The 21,655-nt window shown below is 42.2% G+C and overlaps 1 protein-coding gene across 1 annotated transcript in view; it reads right to left on the bottom strand.

The window, feature by feature from the left end:
• Nucleotides 1-472: 472 nt before the first annotated feature.
• lamb1a (laminin, beta 1a) overlaps nt 473-21,655 on the bottom strand; it is a 95,226-nt gene continuing 74,043 nt past the window's right edge. The window contains exons 27-33 of the mRNA XM_078235461.1: nt 19,789-19,992; nt 19,032-19,176; nt 16,071-16,278; nt 15,549-15,690; nt 12,169-12,345; nt 6,918-7,077; nt 473-1,226 (exon numbers count right to left, since the gene is read on the bottom strand). Coding sequence (XP_078091587.1) covers nt 1,090-1,226; nt 6,918-7,077; nt 12,169-12,345; nt 15,549-15,690; nt 16,071-16,278; nt 19,032-19,176; nt 19,789-19,992 — 1,173 coding nt within the window. The 3' untranslated portion in view covers nt 473-1,089. The remainder of the gene's footprint in view (nt 1,227-6,917; nt 7,078-12,168; nt 12,346-15,548; nt 15,691-16,070; nt 16,279-19,031; nt 19,177-19,788; nt 19,993-21,655) is intronic.

The following is a 21,655-nucleotide window of genomic DNA, read 5'->3' as shown; positions in this document are numbered from 1 at the left end:
TGTTAGCTTCCCTTTTAAACACTAATTGATTCCACACAATCCTGTGACGTTTCTGCTGAGTTCCAGCGGTGTCTGATTGCCATCACTGCCTAATTTGGTGTTGCTTGGCCAACAACCAAGCATGGCTAAGAGAGAATTATCTTTTGAGTTCATGTTTGTAAAGCAGAAAGTGGACACCCAATTGCCTATTAATCCATCACTTCCATTGTACTTGGTAATGTATATGTGCAAAGATACCCATCGATATTCATGGTCCAGGACTTTCACCTGGTGCCTCTTGAAGCTGCCAAGAATGGCAACAGGTTTATTTGGTAGCAAATACCATAAGCTTTCGGAGCACAGCTTCGGACTAGCTGTGCTCCGAAAGCTTATGGTATTTGCTACCAAATAAACCTGGTGTTGTGAGACTTCTTACTGTGCTTACCCCAGTCCAACGCCGGCATCTCCACATCAAGAATGGCAAACCAGGGATCAGTTGTCATGTTTTATTCATTTTAAAGCCAGGTTCAACTGTGCTGTGGGCTTGCATACAGTATATATCTGCAGTCATATAAATACCTCTCATCCTCTTTTTGGTATATTAAGCTTCACTGTCTCTTCCATTGCTTCAGGTGTTTTAAGGAAACTTAACGCCACAAAAGCATTTCTCCCCATAAGAAGAGTATGTGTGAACATTCAGTGCAGTTTCTACAGACCAAGATGTTTTATCTTTAAATGATTTATTGCTCAATGCTTAACTATATTCATGTCATGAACAGTTTGATTGCAATAAACGTATTAAATACTGGCTACAAAAGTTTGCTACATTTTCCAGGGAATTTTTACTTCATTCTAGAGACCGTGTTTACTGATCAATAATATAAAAATACTGATGGCTGTAGATTGCATTTTATGGCTAAAACATTGTTTTCCATTTAAAATGTTTAAATACAAAGTGCGCAGAAGTAGAATATGCACCTTTTTAAAACAATGATTCAATAAATTTGCCAGTTTTCTTAGGTTTGGCACCGATTGTTCTTCAGCTTTTAACAAGTAGAATACAGTAAGGCAACTGAACTCAGACTATAGGTGTCAGTGAAATGATTCTCATTATAAACAAGTACTATAGATAGCAACTTTCTGGCTAATTGTCTGCAGCAATGAACGCACATCTTCTTCCAGCTTTATTAACTTTTGCGCTTTTTCCTCCAAAGCTTTCTGGTTTTCGTCGTAGCTTCTTTCCAGTTCTACAGAAAAGACAATGTTAGTTTGCAATTCAAGTAAAAGCAAAGTAAAAGTTGTTTATTTATTAGTCACAAGTAGGTTTACATTAACACTGCAATTAAGTTACTGTGAAATTCCCCTAGTTGCCACAGTCCAGATTAAATATGCGTGCAGATGTTAGGTCAGTAGTCTTGGCATTCCTGCTTTATAAATTTTCGTATCAGTTAGTTTATCATGGCCATGTTCTAGTATCATTGCCGCTGCTGCTCCCAACTATGATTGAAGTTCAAAATTCAGTTTTCAACTTGTTTGTTTTTGCTTTGGAATTTAAATTCTAACAATGTGCTCTCAATTTCGCCTGTGCTCTTGCTTTACTTATTTAATCCTGATTGTTTTTAGCTCATAGAATAGAATCCCTACGGTACAGAAGGTGGCCATTCGGCCCATCGAGTCTGTACCGACCACAATTCCACCCAGGCCCTATCCCCATAACCCCACACATTTACCTGACTAATCCCACTAACACTAAGGGAAATTTAGCATGGCCAATCAATCTAATCAGTACATCTTTGGACTGTGGCAGAAAACCCACACAGACACGGGGAGAATGTGCAAGCTCTCCACACAGACGGTGACCCAAGCCGGGAATCGAATCTGGGTCCCTGGAGCTGTGAGGCAGCAGGGCTAACCACTGCCACCCTTAAATTATCAACAGGCATTTAATCTTTCATACGAGCATACGTTCTTTCATCAATTGCTGTTAGCTACACAGTCCTTCAACTTAGTTTCATTTGGCGTCCAGTTTACTTTGGGACAAACTTCTAGTTTCATTCAGCTCTTCAAACCTAAACAGAGTTTGATACGGCAAATATCCGGATAATAAAAAGTTACTGGCAGGTGAATGGACAAGTTGCTGAGCTGATTCACGTTTTTCCACCATTTATCTTTAACATAGGCATATACTGGTACTCTCATGTATGAAGAGTTGGATATTAACTGTGGAAAATAAAATCTCTATGTTAAGATGAATTGCTCTCCTTGCCAGAGCTACTGAGAACTAGAAAATTAAATCAATGTTGCACATTAGGTCAGGATCCCCTTCAGATGAAACACATGTTGAATTTATTTGAGTGCTGATCTGACTATTTGTTTGCATTCTTTCATGAGATGTGGCTGTTGCTGGCTAGTCCAGTATTTTTACTTTACTTTAGATGGTAGACAGGGTTACTCAATGCAGAATTACCAATTTATGTCCTGTTCTAGTAGCCACAGCTTTGAAATGGCTGGTCCATAAGATCATAACATCTAGGAGCAAAATTAGACCATTTGGCCCATCGAGTCTGCTCTGCCATTCAATCATGGCTGAAATGATTCTCATCCCCGTTCTCCTGCCTTCTCCCCGTAACCCAGAAAGTTTACTTCCTGGTCAAAGGTACCCCCCCCCCCCCCAAGATGTTGATAGTGGGGGATTCAGTGATGCTAAAACCAATGAATGTCAAGGGGACTTGTTAGGGAGAGTCACTGCCTAGTACTTGTGGCATGAATGTTACTTGCCATTTATCAGCCCAAGTCCGAATGTTGTCCAGGTCTTGGTGCATATAGACAAAGACTGGTGTCAATATTGGAGGAGTTCCAAATGGTGAACATTGTGCAGTCATCATTGAACATCCTCACTTCCAATGTTATAAAAGGAGGAAATTCATTGATAAAGCAGCTGAAGGTGGTTGGCCCAAGGAAAGTACTCTGAGGAACTCCTACAGCGATGTCCTGGGACTGAGGTGATTGACCTCCTTTGTGATAGGTATGATTCCAACTTGTGAAGTGTTTTCCCCAATTCCCATCACTTCTAGTTTTGCTCGGATTCCTTGATGCCAAGGACAGTCACTCTATTGTCCACCTTTGGTCCAAGGATGTAATGAGGCCAGGAGCTGAGTGGCCCTGGTGAGACCCAAACTTAGCATCAGTGAGCAGGTTATTAGTGAGTAAATGCTGCTTGATAGCACTGTCGATGACCTTTTCCATCACTTTGCTAATAACCGAGTAGACTGGTGGGGTGGTAATTGGCCAGGGTGGGGCGGTCCTGTTTTTGGACAATTTTCACTTGGATCCAATTGGGTTGGGTTTGTCCTACTTTTTCTGGAGAGGACATACGTGGGTAATTTTCCATATTGTCAGGCAGATGCCAGTGTTGTAGCTGTATTGGAACAGCTTGGCTAAGGGCACAGCTAATTCAACAGCACAATCTTCAGTACAATGACTGGAATATTGTCAGGACCCATAGCCTTTGCAGCATCCAGTGGCTTCAGCCACTTCTTGATATCACATAGAGCAGAGTGAATTGAATCGTCTGCATCTGTGATGCTGGGAACCTCAGCAGGAGGCAGAGATAGATCAGTAACTCAGCACTTCTGGCTGAAGATGGTTGCAAATGCTTTAGCCCTTATCATTTGTGCTAGGCTCCCCATCATTGAGAATGGAGATACATTTGTGGAGTCTTGTCTTTCAGTTAGTAATTGTCCACTGCCATTCACAACTGGATGTGGCAGGAATGCAGAGCTTTGATCTGATTTGTTGTTTGCCCAATCCCATATCTGTCTATTATTTGCATGCCAATCAGCAGAAGCACCAAGTAGTTCTGTGTTGTAGCTTCACCAGTTTGACACCTCATTTTTAGGTATATCTGGTGTTGCTCTTGGCATGCCCTCCTGCACTCTTCAAGCCTGGGGATCAACCCTGGTTGAATGAAGGAACTGTTAGAGTGGGGAAGATGCCTGGCCATGAGTTTACAGATTGCACTAGAATACAATTCTGGTCCACAGCACCTCATGGTTGCCCAGCTTTGAGCTGCTGATCTGCTCAAAATCTAAGCTTTAAATTAAGTTCATTTATGAGTGTCACAAGTCAGCTTACATTAACACTGCAATGAAGTTACTGTGAAAATCCCCCTAGTCGCCGCACTCCGGCACCTATTCGGGTAGACCGAGGGAGAATTTAGCATGGCCAATGTACCAACCCAGCATGTCTTTCGGACTGTGGGAGGAAACTGGAGCACCCGGAGGAAACCCATGCGGACATGGGAGAATGTGCAGACTCCGCACAGACAGTGACACAAGCCAGGAATCGAACCTGGATCCCAGGCGCTGTGAGGCAGCAGTGCTAACCACCGTGCTGTCCCAATCTATCCCATTTAGCATGGTGGCAGTGCCACACGACATTGAGAAAACCTTCCGTTGTTAAGATGGAACTTTGTCGCCACAAGGACTGTGCAGTGGTCACTCCTGCCAATACTATAATAGATGGATGCATCTGCAACAGGTAGATTCGTGAGGTTGAAGTCAAGTAGTATTTTCCCTCTTGTTGGTTCCCTCACCACCTGCTTGGTCAACAGTGATGCTACTAAGCCACTCTTAGTGATGGATACTGAAGTGTTCAACATGGAAGATCACTGATTCATGAGCTAAAGGAGGGGGTCAGTGGAGGGTAATCAACAGGAGGCTTCCTTGCCCATGTTTGACTTGTTGCCATGACACTTCAAGGGGTCTGGAGTCAATGTTGAGGACTCTCAGGGTAATTACCTCCCCACTGTATAGCACTGTGCCGGTTGAATGGGACATACGTAGGGATGGTGATCGTGGTGTCTGGGACACTAGGTGTAAGGCCTGTATCCATTTGTATGACTATGTCAAGTTGTTGCTTGCTTCAGCTGTCGATACAAAATTCTAACCCTCACCGCCCCATGTTAATGGTGACTGAAATACTACCTTTTAAATCTCGCATCTTTCTTAATTCAAACATTTTAATAATTGTGAACTCAGATGAGTAGCTTCTCTGCTGCTCCCACTGGAAATAAACAGTGTTGTGTTTCTAAATGTAAGGATGTTGAATAGCATGGACTGAATTCCATCTTACTTTGTATTTCAGTTAGTTTAACAGTACATTTAAGAACATAAGAACATAAGAAATAGGAGCAGGAGTAGGCCATCTGGCCCTTCGAGCCTGCCCCGCCATTCAACAAGATCATGGCTGATCTGAAGCGAATCAGTTCCACTTACACGCCTGCTCCCCATATTCCCTAATTCCCTTATCGATCAGAAAACTATCTACCCGTGATTTAAATATATTCAACGAGGAAGCCTCCACCACTTCAATCATAGAAATCATAGAAACCCTACAGTGCAGAAGGAGGCCATTCGGCCCATCGAGTCTGCACCGACCACAATCCCACCCAGGCCCTACCCCCACATATTTACCCGCTAATCTACACATCCCAGGACTCTAAGGGGCAATTTTTAACCTGGCCAATCAACCTAACCCGCACATCTTTGGACTGTGGGAGGAAACCAGAGCACCCGGAGGAAACCCACGCAGACACGAGGAGAATGTGCAAACTCCACACAGACAGTGACCCGAGCCGGGAATCGAACCCGGGACCCTGGAGCTGTGAAGCAGCAGTGCTAACCACTGTGCTACCGTGCCGCCAATAATGGGCAGAGAATTCCAGAGATTCACTACCCTCTGAGAGAAGAAGTTTCCCCTCAACTCTGTTCTGAACCGGCCCCCCCTTATTTTGAGGCTGTGCCCTCTAGTTCTGGTTTCCCTTCTAAGTGGAAAGAATCTCTCCACCTCTACCCTATCCAGCCCCTTCATTATCTTATATGTCTCTATAAGATCACCCTTCATCCTTCTAAACTCCAACGAGTACAGACCCAATCTGTTTAATCTCTCCTCATAAGCTACACCCCTCATCTCCGGTATCAACCTGGTGAACCTTCTCTGCACTCCCTCCAAGGCCAATATATCCTTTCGCAAATAAGGGGACCAAAACTGCACACAGTACTCCAGTTGCGGCCTCACCAGTGCCTTGTACAGTTGCAGCAAGACCTCCCTGCTTTTATATTCTATCCCCCTCACGATAAAGGCCAACATTCCATTCGCCTTCTTGATCACCTGCTGCACCTGCAGACTGAGTTTTTGCGATTCGTGCACAAGGACCCCCAGGTCCCTCTGCACAGTCGCACGATGTAATTTTTCTCCATTTAAATAATATTCCAATTTACTATTATTTCTTCCAAAGTGGATAACTTCACATTTGCTAACGTTATATTCCATCTGCCAGATCCTCGCCCACTCGCTCAGCCTATCCAAATCTCTCTGCAGACTTTCCGCGTCCTCCACGCAATTCGCTTTCCCACTCACCTTCGTGTCATCAGCAAACTTGAATACCCTAGATTCAGTCCCCTCCTCCAGATCATCTATGTAAATGGTAAACAATTGAGGCCCCAGCACCGATCCCTGCGGCACGCCACTGGTCACCAACTGCCAACCAGATAAGCACCCATTTATCCCAACTCTCTGCTTCCTGTTAGATAGCCAATCCCCAATCCACGCCAACACCTTACCCCTAACTCCGTGTACCCCAATCTTCTGCAGCAACCTTTTGTGAGGCACCTTATCGAACGCCTTCTGGAAATCTAAAAACACCACATCCACCGGTTCCCCTCTGTCAACCGCACTAGTGACATCTTCATAAAAGTCCAGTAGATTCGTCAAACAGACTTTCCCTTCATGAATCCATTTAACTTCAGGGATTTTGAGTAACATGTAGTTAAACTTAAGCCACAGATATTTATGCAAGCAGCCTTTTGGTTTAGCGTTTTTATTATTGTCCTACCCATTGAATCATGTAATCACTGCATGTTACATGTAGTACTTACTCTTTAATAACTCAAGTTTCCGACTTGCATCTGATAACAATGATTCAGCTTCAATCTGCAGTAACTTTGCTTTCTTCCGCGCATCAGAAGCTGCATCAGATTTTTTTACAATGGTGTCTTCGACAATACTGTACTTTTCTTTAAGGATCGTGTCGAGTACCTAGGTTAAAAAAAAAAGTAAGATACGGCAAACATCTTGCAATGTACACCATGAGATGGTCCTGTTTACTATGGTAACATGCCTGATTTAGTGAATAATTTACATACACTTAACAGCACAGAAAAATGCCATTGGGCTGAATTGGTCTTTCCCTATATTCGATGACCCTCCACCCACCTTATTTCACTCATGACCACCACAGAAATGAACATTGTGCGTGTTGGCACAGCAACATGAGCAAAGCCTAACTGTACTTCTGCAGAGGATCCCAGTACAAAAAGAAACAGGAATTTTGGACGAAGCAGTCACCGATTGACAACCTGAGAAATTTAAAGGAAAATACAATGACAGGACTGAATGAACTTCATGGGAATACATCCAGAGACAGGGAATTTTAAAGGTCACATTCCTTTTCCCTGTCTTAAGGAAATGAGTGGAATGTAGAGGCATCTGGATGGGTACATGAATAGGGACCCAATATGGGCAGAAGGTTTTTTCTTTAGTTTAGTTAGGGTATCATGATCAGCACAGGCTTGGAGGGCCAAAAGGCCTGTTCCTGTGCTGTACTTTTCTTTGTTCTTTGTCGAACTAATATCCAAAATAGGAACACTGGGTAAGACAGGAAATTAAAGGACGATGAACTTACTATTTGTTTTGTGTAAAGTATTAGAAGGCTGCCTGAAAAAGGGGGCAATAAAAGAAGAATTTGTTTATTCTAGCAGAGGTAGCAGAGAGTCTTTGTCAAGGAGCATTCTGGGAGAAGTCGCCACAGTCACCTTGACTGTGTAGTGGGTAGAGGAAGAACTGGTATCAAGCAGTGGTTTGGTGTCAAAGGTAGTGATCTCAGGATTACTATCAGTGCTACATGCTATTCAGAGTAGAAACAGCAAGATACTTGGATGAATATATGGCTGAAAAGGTGTGAGGGGGAGGGTTTCAGATTCCTTGGGCATTAGGACCAGTTCTGGGGGAGGTGGGACCTGTACAAACTGGACGAGTTGTACCTGGGCAGGATCAGGGCTGATGTTGTTGGCGGGGGTGGGGGGGGGGGGGGGGGACTTGCTAGTATGGTTGGGGAGGGTTTAAACTAATATGGCAGGGGGATGGGAACCTTTGCAAGGATTCAGAGCAGGGGGAATTAAGCACAAGAGAAAAGACAGTGCAGAGAATAAGGAAAGTGATAGGCAGATAAATCAAGGGCCAGAGTCAGATAAGACCGAGTAAAAAATGGTAGGAAAGGGGAAAAAATGTTAAAAGTGTCCACCTTAAGGTTTTGTACCTGAATGCTTGGAGCATTCAAAACAAAATGGATGAATTGGTTACACAGATAGATGTAAAGGGGTGTGATATAGTTGGCAGAGATATGGCTCCAAAGTGAGCAAGGATAGGAACTAAACATTGAGGGCTATTCAGTGTTTAGGAAGTACAGACGGAAAGAATAATGTGGTGGAGCTGCATTGTTGATTAAAGATGATGCTGATATGATAGAGGAAAATATTAGCATAGCTGATGTGGAATCTATATGGGTGGAGTTCAAAGAAAACAAGGGGCAAGAAACATTGGTGGGGGTGGTATACAGACCACCAAACTTTAGTGGTAATGTTGGGAAAAGTATTAGAAAGGAAATCAGACTTGCATGTGTTAAAACATCTGTGATTATGGGTGACTTTAATCTGCATATAGATTGGGAGAGTCAAATTAGTTATAATACAATAGAGGAGGAATTTCTGGACTGGGTATTGTGCAATGAGAAAGGATTAGTTTGTAATCTAGTTGTGAGAGAACCCTTGGGGACGAATGACCATAATATGGTAGAATTCTTCGTCAAGGTGGATAGTAATGTAGGTGATTCTGAGATCAGGGTCCTGAATCTCAAAAAAGGTAACTATGATGGTATGAGGCATGAATTGGCCATGATGGACTGGGAAACATTACTGAAAGGAAAGACAGTGGACAGGCAATGACAGGCATTTAAAGAACAAATAGGTGAACTCCAGAAGTTGTTTATTCCTGTTTGGTGCAAGAGTGGTAAGGGAATTGTGGCCAAACCATAGCTTACAAGGCAAATTAGAGATAGTATCAGATTCAAGGAAGAAGCACACAAATTGGCATGAAAAAGCAATAGGCCTGAGGAGTGGGAGTAGTTTAAAATTCAGCAAAGGAGGACCAAGAGATTGATTAAGAAGGGAAAAATAAAATATAAAAGCAAGCTAGCGAGGAACATAAAAATTGACTGTAAGAGTTTCTATAAATACCTAAAGAGAAAAATATTGACAAAAATGAATGTAGGCTCCTTACAGTCAGAAACGGGAGAATTCATAACAGGGAATAAAGAAATAGCTCATAGAAATCATAGAAACCCTACAGTGCAGAAGGAGGCCATTCGGCCCATCGAGTCTGCACCGACCACAATCCCACCCAGGCCCTACCCCCACATATTGACCCGCTAATCCCTCTAACCTACGCATCTTCGGACTCTAAGGGGCAATTTTTAACCTGGCCAATCAACCTAGCCCGCACATCTTTGGACTGTGGGAGGAAACCGGAGCACCCGGAGGAAACCGGAGCACCCGGAGGAAACCCACGCAGACACGAGGAGAATGTGCAAACTCCACACAGACAGTGACCTGAGCCAGGAATCGAACCCGGGACCCTGGAGCTGTGAAGCAGCAGTGCTAACCACTGCGCCGCCCTTTCATACCCCTTTACATCTATCTGTGTAACTAATTCATCCATTTTGTTTTGAATGCTCCAAGCATTCAGGTACAAAACCTTAAGGTGGACACTTTTAACATTTTTTCCCCTTTCCTACCATTTTTTACTTGGTCTTATCGGACTCTGGCTGAGGAATTAAATTTGTACTTTGCTTCAATCTTCTCAAAGGAAGACATGAATAATGTACCAAAAGTGCTGAGAGACACATGTTTTGGTGAAGAGCTAAAGGAAATCAGCATTAGTAGAGAAATGGTTTTGGAGAAATTGATGGGGTTGAAGGTGGATAAATCCCCAGGTCCTGATAATCTTAATCCCAGAGTACTTAAAGTAGCAGCTCTGGAAATAGTAGACCCATTGGTGGTTATTTTCCAAAATTCTTTGGACTCGGATAGTTCCTACAGATTGGAGGGTAAGTCCGTTGTTCAAAAAGGGAGATAGAGAGAAAACAGGGAGCTAGTAAGCCTAATGTCGGTACTGGGGGAGTTGCTAGAGTCTATTATCAAGGATTTCATAACTCAGCATTTGAAAGGCAGTGGTATAATCAGACAAAGTCAGCATGGATTTACAAAAGGGATATCATGCTTGATGAATCTATTGGAATTCCTTGAGGATATAACTAGTAGAGTTTACCGAGGAGAACCAGTGGATGTGGTTTATTTACTTTGAGAAGGCTTTTGACAAGATGTTTCATAACAGACTACTATGTAAAGTTAAAGCACATGGGATTGCAGGTAATGTCTTGAGATGGATAAAAAGTTGGTTAGCAGATAGAAAGCAAAGAGTTAGCATAAATGGGTCTTTTTCTTATTGACAGTCAATGACTAGTGGGGTTCCGCAGGGATCTGTGCTCGGACCCTAACTGTTCACATTATATATTAATTATTTGGAAGAGGGAACTGAATTTATATCTCCAAATTTGCAGATGATACAAAGTTGGGTGGGAGGATGAGGTGTGAGGAGGATGCAGAGATGCTACAGCATGCAGAGATGCTACAGCATGATTTGGACAGGCTGAGTGTGTGGGCAGCTGTGTGGCAGATGCAGCATAATGTGGATAAATGTGAGGTTATCCACTTTGGCAGCAATAATAAGGCGGCAGATTATTACTTGAATGGGTGTAAATTGAGAGAGGCGGATACTCAACGAGACCTTGGAGTCCTCATGCATTAGTCGTTGAAAGTAAGCATGTAGCTACAACGGGCAGTAAAGAAGGCAAATGGTATGTTGGCCTTCATAGCGAGAGGATTTGAGTGATAGGGATAGGGATGCTTTGCTGCAATTGAATTGAGCATTGGTGAGGCCACATCTAAAGTATTGCGTGCAGTTTTGGTATCCTTATCTAAGGAAGGATGTCCCTGCTGTAGAGAGAGTACACCGAAGTTTACTAGGCTGATTCCTGGGGATGGCAGGTCTGTCATTTGAGGAGAGACCAAGTCAGTTCGGATCATATTCACAGGAGCTTAGAAGAGTGAGAGTGTTAGGATAGATTCAGAAAGAATGTTCCCAATGGTGGTGGAGTCCAGAACTAGAGGTCATAGTTTGAGGATAAGGGGTAAACCTTTCAGAACTGAGGTGAGGAGAAATTTCTTCACCCAGAGGGTGGTGAATGTGTGGAATTCACTACCACACAATGTAGTTGAAGCCAAAATGTTGTCTGATTTCAAGAAGAAATTAGATATAGCTCTTGGGGCTAAAGAGATATGGGGGGGGAATCATGATATTGAATCGATGATCAGCCAAGGTCAAGATGAATGGTGGAGCAGTCTCGAAAGGCCGAATAGCCGACTCCTGCTTCTAGTTTCTATGTTTCTATATAGCTTCATTCATAATCTTTGGACGTTCCAAAGAACTCAACTGCAGTCACTGTTGTGATGTAAAGACAAGGCAATTTTCTCACAGCAAGGTCCCACAAAGAGTAGCTCCATGATCAGATAATATGCTTGAATGAACCGGAGAACGCATATGTTTCTCTTCAAATAGACCGCGGATCTTTCATGTCTACTTGCAACTGACATGGCCTGAATTTAATGCTTCATTTGAAAGATTGCATGTCCAAAAGTGCAGCATTCCCCTTAATGTTGCACTGGAGCATCAACCTTGATTAATGCACTAATGTTAAGAGTTAGACTTGAATTTTCATTCTTTTCACTCAACGGTTGCTAAACCAGTAACAATGTCCAGGTGCTGGAGGTAATGCAGAAAGGATTAACCAAATTGATACCTAGCCTAAGGCATGAGGCAATCAGGAGAGCTTGAAGAGCCTGGGATTGTTTACACTGAAGAGGAAAATTCTCTAGTGTGTAATTATTTAACATTGAAATGGAGAAAAGGTAAATTTGATGCTAAATTTGCCCCAAAACGATTGAAAATACCAACCTGTTTGGCCTCATCTGCAGCCTGCTTTACTTCGTCTGCAGTGTCCCCAATGTTTTCAGCAGCGTTTATGTTGTCTGCAGTCTTCTGTTTTAGTTCATCAATATCCTTTTCAATCCGTGCTAAGCGTTCAGTAGCATTATTGAGGCTTTGTTCTGATGCTACCGTCTCTGATTCAATCTAAAATGTAATTAAAGTAAAGTAAGTAAAGATCTATAGTGGAATACGTAGACAAAGTAGTGGTTTATATTTGACAAATGCAGATATTCAACAACTTGCAGATCAACTCAAGAAAAACACATTTTCAATTAACAGTTTTGGACTACAGGCCAAAATCTTTACCATCAAGTTTTCAAGTAGACATTGCACTGATTTACCATTAGATGTCCAAATTTTCTCACTCATTAGAACATTCCATGCAGAAACATGTTTAGAGAGGACATTATAGAGTCACAGAAGTCTGCAGAAAATCCCCTTCAGCCCATCACATCTACGCTGGTCAGAAACAACCACCTAACTATTCTAATCCCATTTTCAACACTTGGCCCATAGCCTTGGCATCGCAAGTGCACATCAGAATACTTAAATGTTGCAAGGGTCTCTGCTTCCACCACCCTTTCAGGCAGAGAGTTCCAGACTTCCACCACCCTATGGGTGGTGTGTATTTATAGTAAGAGCCATGGTTTCAAACAATATTCGCACTGCTGTATATTCATTTTAGTTGGTAAATTACAATGATAATCTTGAATGGGTGGCACAGTGGTTAGCACTGCTGCCTCACAGTGCTAGGGACCCGGGTTCAATTCCCGGCTTGGGTCACTATGCAGAGTCTGCACCTTCTCCCCGTGTCTGCGTGGGTTTCCTCTGGGTGCTTCAATTTGTTTCCACAGTCCAAAAGACGTGCTGGTTAGGGTGCATTGGCCATCCTAAACTCTCCCTCAGTGTACCCGAACAGGCACCGGAGTGTGGCGACTAGGGGATTTTCACAGTAACTTCATTGCAGAGTTAACGTAAGCCTACTTGTGACACTAATAAAATAAACTGAACTTTAGAAGAAGAAATTTCATCTGTCCGTTCAATAAAGAATGAAAGGAACAATGTTTGCAAGAAAATTTGAATGGATAAAGATGTGAGAAATTAAGTGGGAACCTTCAGCTAAATGCATAGACATCAGCAATACTGAAAGGATCTAGATGTGTGTCTGGGTATAGACTTGTCTGCACTCGCTGCCAGCATTATTAGCTGATCACAAAGCCTCCTCTGACAACATGTTCCAAACTTGTGACACATGGGATGCAAGTTTCCCTTCAAGCTACACACCATCCTGACTTGGAAATATATCGGTTGTTCCTTTACTGCTACTGGGTCAAAACCCTGGAACTCCTTCTCTAACAGCCCATCGCCTTCTCAAGGGCAATTAGGGATGGGCAATAAATACTGACCTAGCCAGCGACCCCCACATCCTGTGTAAAAAAAATCAATCTACTTTTTTTAACCAGCCTAAATGGTACAAAATTCTGCCCAACTGCAATTTCTCACGTACTCCAAGTTGCAGAGTGTTGGAAAGCAATAAATTAAAATTTCAATATATCTGCACACATACTTCTCAATTCTGTAATCGTTAGATTAAGGCTGGTACTTTCTTTAATGTTATTGCATTTGCCTTATGTTTCACTTAGATAACAGATTTAAACAAATGGGTATCAGTTGGCGAGAAGGGATAGATTACTGAAACAGACAAAGACACACGCTAAAACTTAGAATGAGAGGGGCAGAGATTTATAAAAACCGCTTTAACTGCAACAGATAATGCTGTGCATTGCTCTGTCAAACAAATATGCACTTAGGAGTCTGTAATAGTTAACTTTGCCCTGGTTCTTTGATCTAATCACAGTGGCTGCACTGACTTAGACTGAGCATGGTCCATTTTGTTGATATAAGTGACGGTACAGCTGTAGGCAATGGGTGAAATGCTGGCATTTTATCAGGAAACTGAAATCTGCACAGAGCAGTTCAAAGCTTCTCTGCATATAACATTAGCACCCTAATGCTTTAGTGCTCTGGGGTCAGCTATAAATTCACAAGTATCAGGAGAAAGCATCAGGGCTGGCTGACAACCACAATTGAATTTTGTCAAACACTAATTGCAATTTTAAAGAGACTCTGAACAGAAAACAAAATGAAATAGTTTCAGGTTTATAATCTGCGACTATCTTTGAAACATTGCTAACTGAAAAAAAAATGAAGCCAGCTGCTTGTTAAAAGACAGGTCCCTAAATTCTTCTTATGGCTTGGCTGGTAAATGGAATGTCTTGTTTGGTGCTGCACAGACCATGAAAATCGCAGGCTCCTGGTCTGTATCAAGTTAGTTTGTTCAGCTGCGGCATTGCAGATACCCTTGTACGAGTGCGCTGTAAAAGGGTTCTTACTTCAGATCACCCTGCCCTGTAATCTGTTGCTATGAAGTCCGCATAGAGGAAACATTAGCCAAGGACTGGCTCTGCTGTGGCACCCATCACATTCAAACAGCTCAGGATGGTCATCTGAGCTCACACCTGAACCATGGAAATCTGTGTTCAAGTACCAGAATCCGTACAAGTCAATAAAACAGTACGACAGCAGTTTCGTGATTTTCGGGGGTTGGGGAGAGTCAACAAGGACATATTATACAAGATTTAATTCCTGTGGATCAGCGCCAATATCTTCAGGGAGGGGAAAACATTAATTTTACAGCTACAGGTTAAAGCTAACATCAAGAAAGAAAATAAGTGAACAAACGAAGTATATGCAAAGCCAAAATGATCACGAGAGTTTCCCTGGTCTAGAAATTAGTCATGATGTGGAGATGCCGGCTGTAACCCCCACAGCTTACCTCCTGGACTTGCAGAATCTCACTGGCTGTCCTGTCTGGAGACAATACACATTTCTTTAACCTGTGCCTAATGCTCCCTCCACTCATTGTCTGTATCTTTAAGACTTGATTAGCTGTGAAGATTCGCATTCTAATCGGTATTCTGTAACTTGATTTTGTGTCTCTGTGTGCCTTGTTTGTGAGCAGATATCCACTCCATCTGACGAAGGAGCAGGGCTCCGAAAGCAAATGGCATTTGCGACCAAATAAACCGGTTGGACTTTAACCTGGTGTTGTTAAAACTAGAAATTAGTTACATTATTGCTGTGCAGGGGGAAATGGAAGAATAATTATTCATAAACCGACTGGGTGCAGGTCAGTGGTCCAAGCGCTAATACAGTTAAGATGATGGGTGGATGGGGACTGTAATGGAACCTAGATTTGATTGAATGGATTAAGAACATCTGAACCCCCATTATTCTAACATCCCTCCTAATTGAAGTCTTTCAATTTCATGTAATTAGTGACGTACTGAGGTCAGTAGGTCTTGTGTCCCCTCAATGTCTTCATTAGCTTGTTTGATGGCTTTTGTTGCTGCGTTCTGTGCCTTTTCAGCTTCATCCAAGGCCTCCTTCACACGATCAGCTGCGTCTTTAACTTCTGTTGCTTGAATTCTGTAACACAAACGGTTATGTTAATACGATCAGCCTCCACTGTAATATTTATAATTTAATTGGAGCCAATTCAGTCCAGATGCTTTGAATTTTATCACAACAAGGAGTCTTGTGCAGAATATCCTATCACTTGTTTCTAATTATAGGTGACAGGAACGAAGTCTGGATATGGAGGGGTAGAAAATATCCAGAATGCAAGATTAATCTTCTGACTTTAAGAAATATTCCAATACTTACTGAACTATTATGGCTAATATTTGCTATTAAAATGTGAGAAGTTGTTTATCTCTAAATGACAAACTAGTAGATAATAATTTAACTAAAATTGTATCTGTTACATGTAGCTGGTAGTTTAAGCAAGAGGAGATTTTGTGACCCACCTGGATTTTCTGGCCTCATCCAACAGTGCTTCAGCCCGCTGAATGTCTGCTGCACTCTGGTTTAGTATTATTTCGACATCTGACAGACTCTCTACCCGGGCACGAATGTCACTGGTCAGATCTTGAAGTTGCTGAGGAGTGGTTGGCATTTCCAACTTCAAAACTTCATTGGCAACTGCCTCGATACTCTCCAGATCAGCACCATCCTCTGCAGCAAGAGCAGAACAAAGCTGTTACATATTTCTATCAAATAAGTATTGGATAAAAAATAAAATGGAATGTATTTTACATTCCATTTTAACTGGATAAAAATAAAATGGAATGCAAAATACAGCCACAAGGACAGTTGTAAAATGTAATCAATTCAGAAACCTAATTTTCACACTTCTTTTAAAAAGACAAATGTACTAATTGTTGCTGATGATATCAAGTACCAAAACATTGTCCTTTATCTGACTGGCTCTTCCAAGCAACCAGCATTAGATTTGCATAGTCAAATAGAATGTGTTTGTTAAGCTGGACGAGAATTTCTACACTGAATGGAAGCCTACATTACTGAAACAATTGCACTTGGAACAAGGAAGCTGGAGTTAGATTTCTCAGGAAAAATCTGAATGAAACCACTTTAGTTATGTCATCTGCATTTCTGTCTTTCATTTTGGAGAGGATATTGCAAAAGGATCAATTGTCTAAAAATTGTCTTTATGACAAGGAACAGCATCACAGTCTTGAATTTGCTTCTAAAATGCAGAACAGGATGGATGGTAACTTTCTAAAGCAGCACCAGAACAGAAAGGTTCACTTGAAAGGGCCTGGATTGCCAATGGCACTGCAGTCATTTTAACTTGTTCAAAAGTGCTGCTTTCAGTTTGAGGCATCTACAATTAGAATTAAAACCTCTCAACGCAGGAAGCTTCATTATAAATTAGAGAAAATATCTTGTGTCACAATGACACTATGTCCCATATTATCATACAAGTTGGCCAATTGAAGGTTTATTAGATCTTTGTTTTTATGTAGTACTAAACCCATATAATGGAAACAATGCCTAGCCATACAAATAATTAGACTGCAGTTTGAACATTATGTCCCACTTTATGCAACCTTTAGGAAAAATGTTACGGCTGTGGGGATTATAGAAGAGATTTACTAGGATGCTACCAAAGGTGGATGGCTTTAATTATGAGGAATGATTTTTTAAAAAACTACAGCTTCACTGGAACAGGGAAGTTGGCAAGAAATTCAGAAAAGTGGTCTTCAGACTTATGAGAGGCCTTGATAAGGTTAAAAAGGAAGAAAAACTTTGACTTTCAAGCGTATTACCATATATAAAGCTCCTCAAGGGTGTGACCAAGATAGAAAGTCCCTCTCAACAGCTCCGATAGAGCCTCTGTTGCCAATAGCATTGCAGTGATTTGAAGTTGTTCAAAATCATTGCCTTTAGTTTGAAGTATTTGTAGTTGGCGAGCCAGTAAAGAGTGGCCATAAATTTAAGATCACCACCAAAAGAACAAAAGGTTAGTTTTTTTTGGAACACCCCATCAAGGAAATAGGATTTTAAAAAAAGTTTTAAAATGGAGAGGGCAGGAGAATCTGACTCAGTGGATAGCTTTGCAAGAGCTGGCACAGGAATAGGAATATCTTGATCAATAAATTACTGAGTAAACTTGGCTCTGTGCCACCCTTGGGGCAATACTGCCTTGAAAGCTGTACATTTCACAGCAAGTAAATCAAAGATTCATTGTCTATTTATCAACAGCAATGCTGAACTCCACTGCACCCAGCCCACAACACAGCCATTCAAACTGATCCAGCTTCGAATATTAGTTGCGAGAAACTCAGTTTAGAACGGTCAATGCAAAAGTTACCCATACGAATTTCATCGAGAAGCCAATTAAGAATAGCAGCAACAGGGGAAAAATAAATTCTTCTATTCTAGAAGTTTGTTCGACAAGGGCATAGAAAGACAGATTTGTCATTTGTTATTCCTCCTCAATTAATTCGATCAATTATATTTCATCAGCTCAAAATCAATGGAATATTTTGTTACGATCTTCCTTTAGCTGCTTTCAGAGTGTGCAAGCAAGGTAGTGAGAATATTAGTTCAGGAAAAGTCTTATCGCAAATAAATATAGTTATGAGTTTAGAAAGAATCACTGAGCTCATTTACTGGAAACAGCTGAATTCAGTTCAGTGCTGAACAGACCACTGAGCAGTGCAAACACAATAGATATCAATGGGAAGCACAACAGTCTATGTGGACAAACTGCATGTGACAAAGTTGTCACAAGGTGAAGGATGGAAGTGCTTTATTTCTGAACAGGTTTCTGTCCTGTTTAAATAACACACGGTGCATTCAGTACAAGATTTTTGCTTGAAGTACACAAACCCATAAACTTACTGCCAGCTTTCTGAAAACGAAACCGATTAATATGGCACTTACAAGGTTGCACATGGAAAGCAAAGTTAAGTGAACGACAACATAAACTACCATGAAAAGGGTCAAAGCAAAGGCTGATGAAAGCCTGACGCTCTTTTTTCCTTGGCTAACTGTGGTAACATTGCACAATCAGCAGTCACGATGAAGCACAAGAATGCCAAAACAGAGCAGCAAAATAGCAATTAGATGAATAATTGTTAGACAGTAAAAGCATTAATCTCTTGCAGAGGAAAATCCAAAGAAATGAACTTGAATAAGTAAATGCATTCCATAGATTCACATCTTCATCTGCAAATCAGAACTGTATTAACAGCAATCACAAAGGTCAGCATAGGTTTTGAGTCTTCTGGTTATAAATACATATAGCAATAGCAAATTTTGAACCAGACAACTCAAAATGTCACTATGATTATTTGAATTCTTCCTCACCACTGATATTAGGTCAGTGATCTTTCGCAAACAAATGTGCAGAGATAAATGCAAGAAAACACATTTTAAAAATGTTTCATCTCAATCCTTACGTGTAAGAAATTCCCTGATTTGCTTGATAAGATTTCTTAGGTCTTCATTGCTCTTGTCAACTTTTTCTTTTGTTGTATTGGTCTTTAAGAGGACCTTCTGTGCATTTAGTTTAGCCTCGTCTGCTTTAACTTTTGCATCAGCAACCTACAGGGACACAACATTACCACCTATTAATCAGGATCCATTGAGTCATAGAATCATAGAGTAATTACAGAAGATGGCCATTTGGCCCACTGTGTCCATGCTGACTCACTGTAACAACAATTCAACTAATCCGACTCCTCTCCTCTTTCCCTGTACCCCTGAGAATTTCTCTTCCAGGCGCTTATCCAATTCTCTTTTGAAAGTCATATGTATGTAAACTAAATTCAAATTAAAGAATCTGGATAACCATACCAAAAGCTGGTTAACTATCATTTTTGTTTTATCAGCTGTCACAGAGTCACAAGTGATAGTCAGAGAAGAAAAGTCTGTGTGCAACAAAGGCAATAAAGCTTTTTCTTTGAAATGGCCTTTGTTGCTTTGATGAAGCATCCAAGTTATACTTCACTACAGAATAATATTGTATAACTGGCAAGTATCTTGCTGACTGTTATGGCTACTGCTCTAACGTGTTGGGATCCAATTCCGAAAAAGTGAAAATTAACATCTTCATTGACAGTTTAATCACTTGTGACTTTTATTCCCTGTACTCGAAGGCTACAAATTGCCCGATAAACTTCACTCCAACTAAGGTTGTTGAATGCAAAAGCATACCATTTTCGAAAGCTGATCCACTTCTGCCAAAGCGCTCAGGATTGCAGTGTCAAAATCCATGGAGTCCTGCCATGCTTTATGGGCTAAAGTTACTAGTCCATCGCAACCAATTCCTCCACACTTTCTAGTTCCGTCATCAGCTAGGCAGTTTGGACCTCCACATTGTGCTTCCGCGCACGACATCCCTACAGGGCTACCGCAAATCTGGACAAACACGTGACAGTTAGTGCAGTTTAAAAAAATCCCACTTCAGCAAAACCGATTTTTGTTTCATCAAGAATACATGTGGAGTGCCCAGGGTACAATATTTTAAAAATCAGGATAAGCACCAAATAGACCTGAGTCACACCTGGTGTAGTAAATAGTAAAAACAAGCATTTTAGATGGAATACACCTATTCTGTGACCAATTAATTATAAATCTTGGGGACGATTCTCCCATCCCGCTGGATTTTTTTAGCGCAACGGGCCAGGAGAATCGCGCGTTGGCCGATTTGCGGGATTTCCTCCACACTTACGTCTCCCAGGCCCGGAATTCCGGCAGGGTCGGCGCAGCACTGGAAATTGGCTGGGAGGCGGCGCTAGTATTTAAATAATATTTTACATACTATTTAAGTGCTATTGGCGGGCTCGGGACTGAATTCTCCGGGCCCGCTAACAGCTCCCATCCCGCCAGGAGTATTTCACTCCAAACTAGCTGGGGTACAGACTAGCTCCCCACTTTTGGGTAACTAGCGGGACGATCCTGCTGGAGTGAAGAGAGGGGCAATCAGGGCCCCCTGGGCAAGGACACCCTTGCAGTGCCAGCCTGTGCCCCCAGCACTGCCCAAGGAGCACAAGGCCCATACCCAGGGGACAGCTTGGCACTGCCCACCAGACATTGGGCGATGCCGAGGGGAACAAGGCCAAGGGGGCGATCGGTGGGGTTGGGGATGTCCCGCTGCCACTCTGCATTGGGATCCGGTCGGGGCTGGAGGGAGGCCAGCGATTGAGCTGGCCAGCAAACCAGAGGCTGACACTTCGGGGCCACTGCACATGCGCAGAGGCCCGCTGGTTTCAGCCTCTCCAGTGTGAATAGGCCCCACTCCCTGAAATCTAATGATACTCACACTGGTGGCCTCTGCATTTCAGAGTGTGGGAGATTCTTCTCTGAACTCCCACTGAAAAAACCAGTGTGAATTACTCCAGTTTCCTGTGATTTCGACACTTAGAACTTTTTTGAGAGAATTCCACCCCTTGTCAAATATAACTAGCTTTCAACCTGTGTCACTAGGAATGGCTGCCTAAAATAGTCATGATGTGGAGATGCCGGCATTGGACTGGGGTAAACATAGTAAGAAGTTTAACAACACCAGGTTAAAGTCCAACAGGTTTATTTGGTAGCAAAAGCCACAAGCTTTCAGAGCCTTAAGCCCCTTCTTCAGGTGAGTGGGAATTCTGTTCACAAATAGGGCATATAAAGACACAGACTCAATTTACATGAATAATGGTTGGAATGCGAATACTTACAGCTAATCAAGTCTTTAAGATACAAACAATGTGAGTGGAGAGAGCATTAAGACAGGTTAAAGAGATGTGTATTGTCTCCAGACAGGACAGCCAGTGAGACTCTGCAGGTCCAGGCAAGCTGTGGGGATTACAGATAGTGTGACATGAACCCAATATCCCGGTTAAGGTGATCCTCATGTGTGCGGAACTTGGCTATCAGTTTCTGCTCAGCGATTCTGCGCCGTCGTGTGTCGTGAAGGCCGCCTTGGAGAACGCTTACCCGAATATCAGAGGCCGAATGCCCGTGACCGCTGAAGTGCTCCCCAACAGGAAGAGAACAGTCTTGCCTGGTGATTGTCGAGCGGTGTTCATTCATCTGT

The sequence above is a fragment of the Mustelus asterias genome, chromosome 19, assembly GCF_964213995.1.
Source record: "Mustelus asterias chromosome 19, sMusAst1.hap1.1, whole genome shotgun sequence".
NCBI lineage: Eukaryota > Metazoa > Chordata > Chondrichthyes > Carcharhiniformes > Triakidae > Mustelus > Mustelus asterias.
The sequence above is the reverse complement of the archived record's forward strand: the minus strand, read 5'-3'. Positions and strand labels throughout refer to the sequence as shown.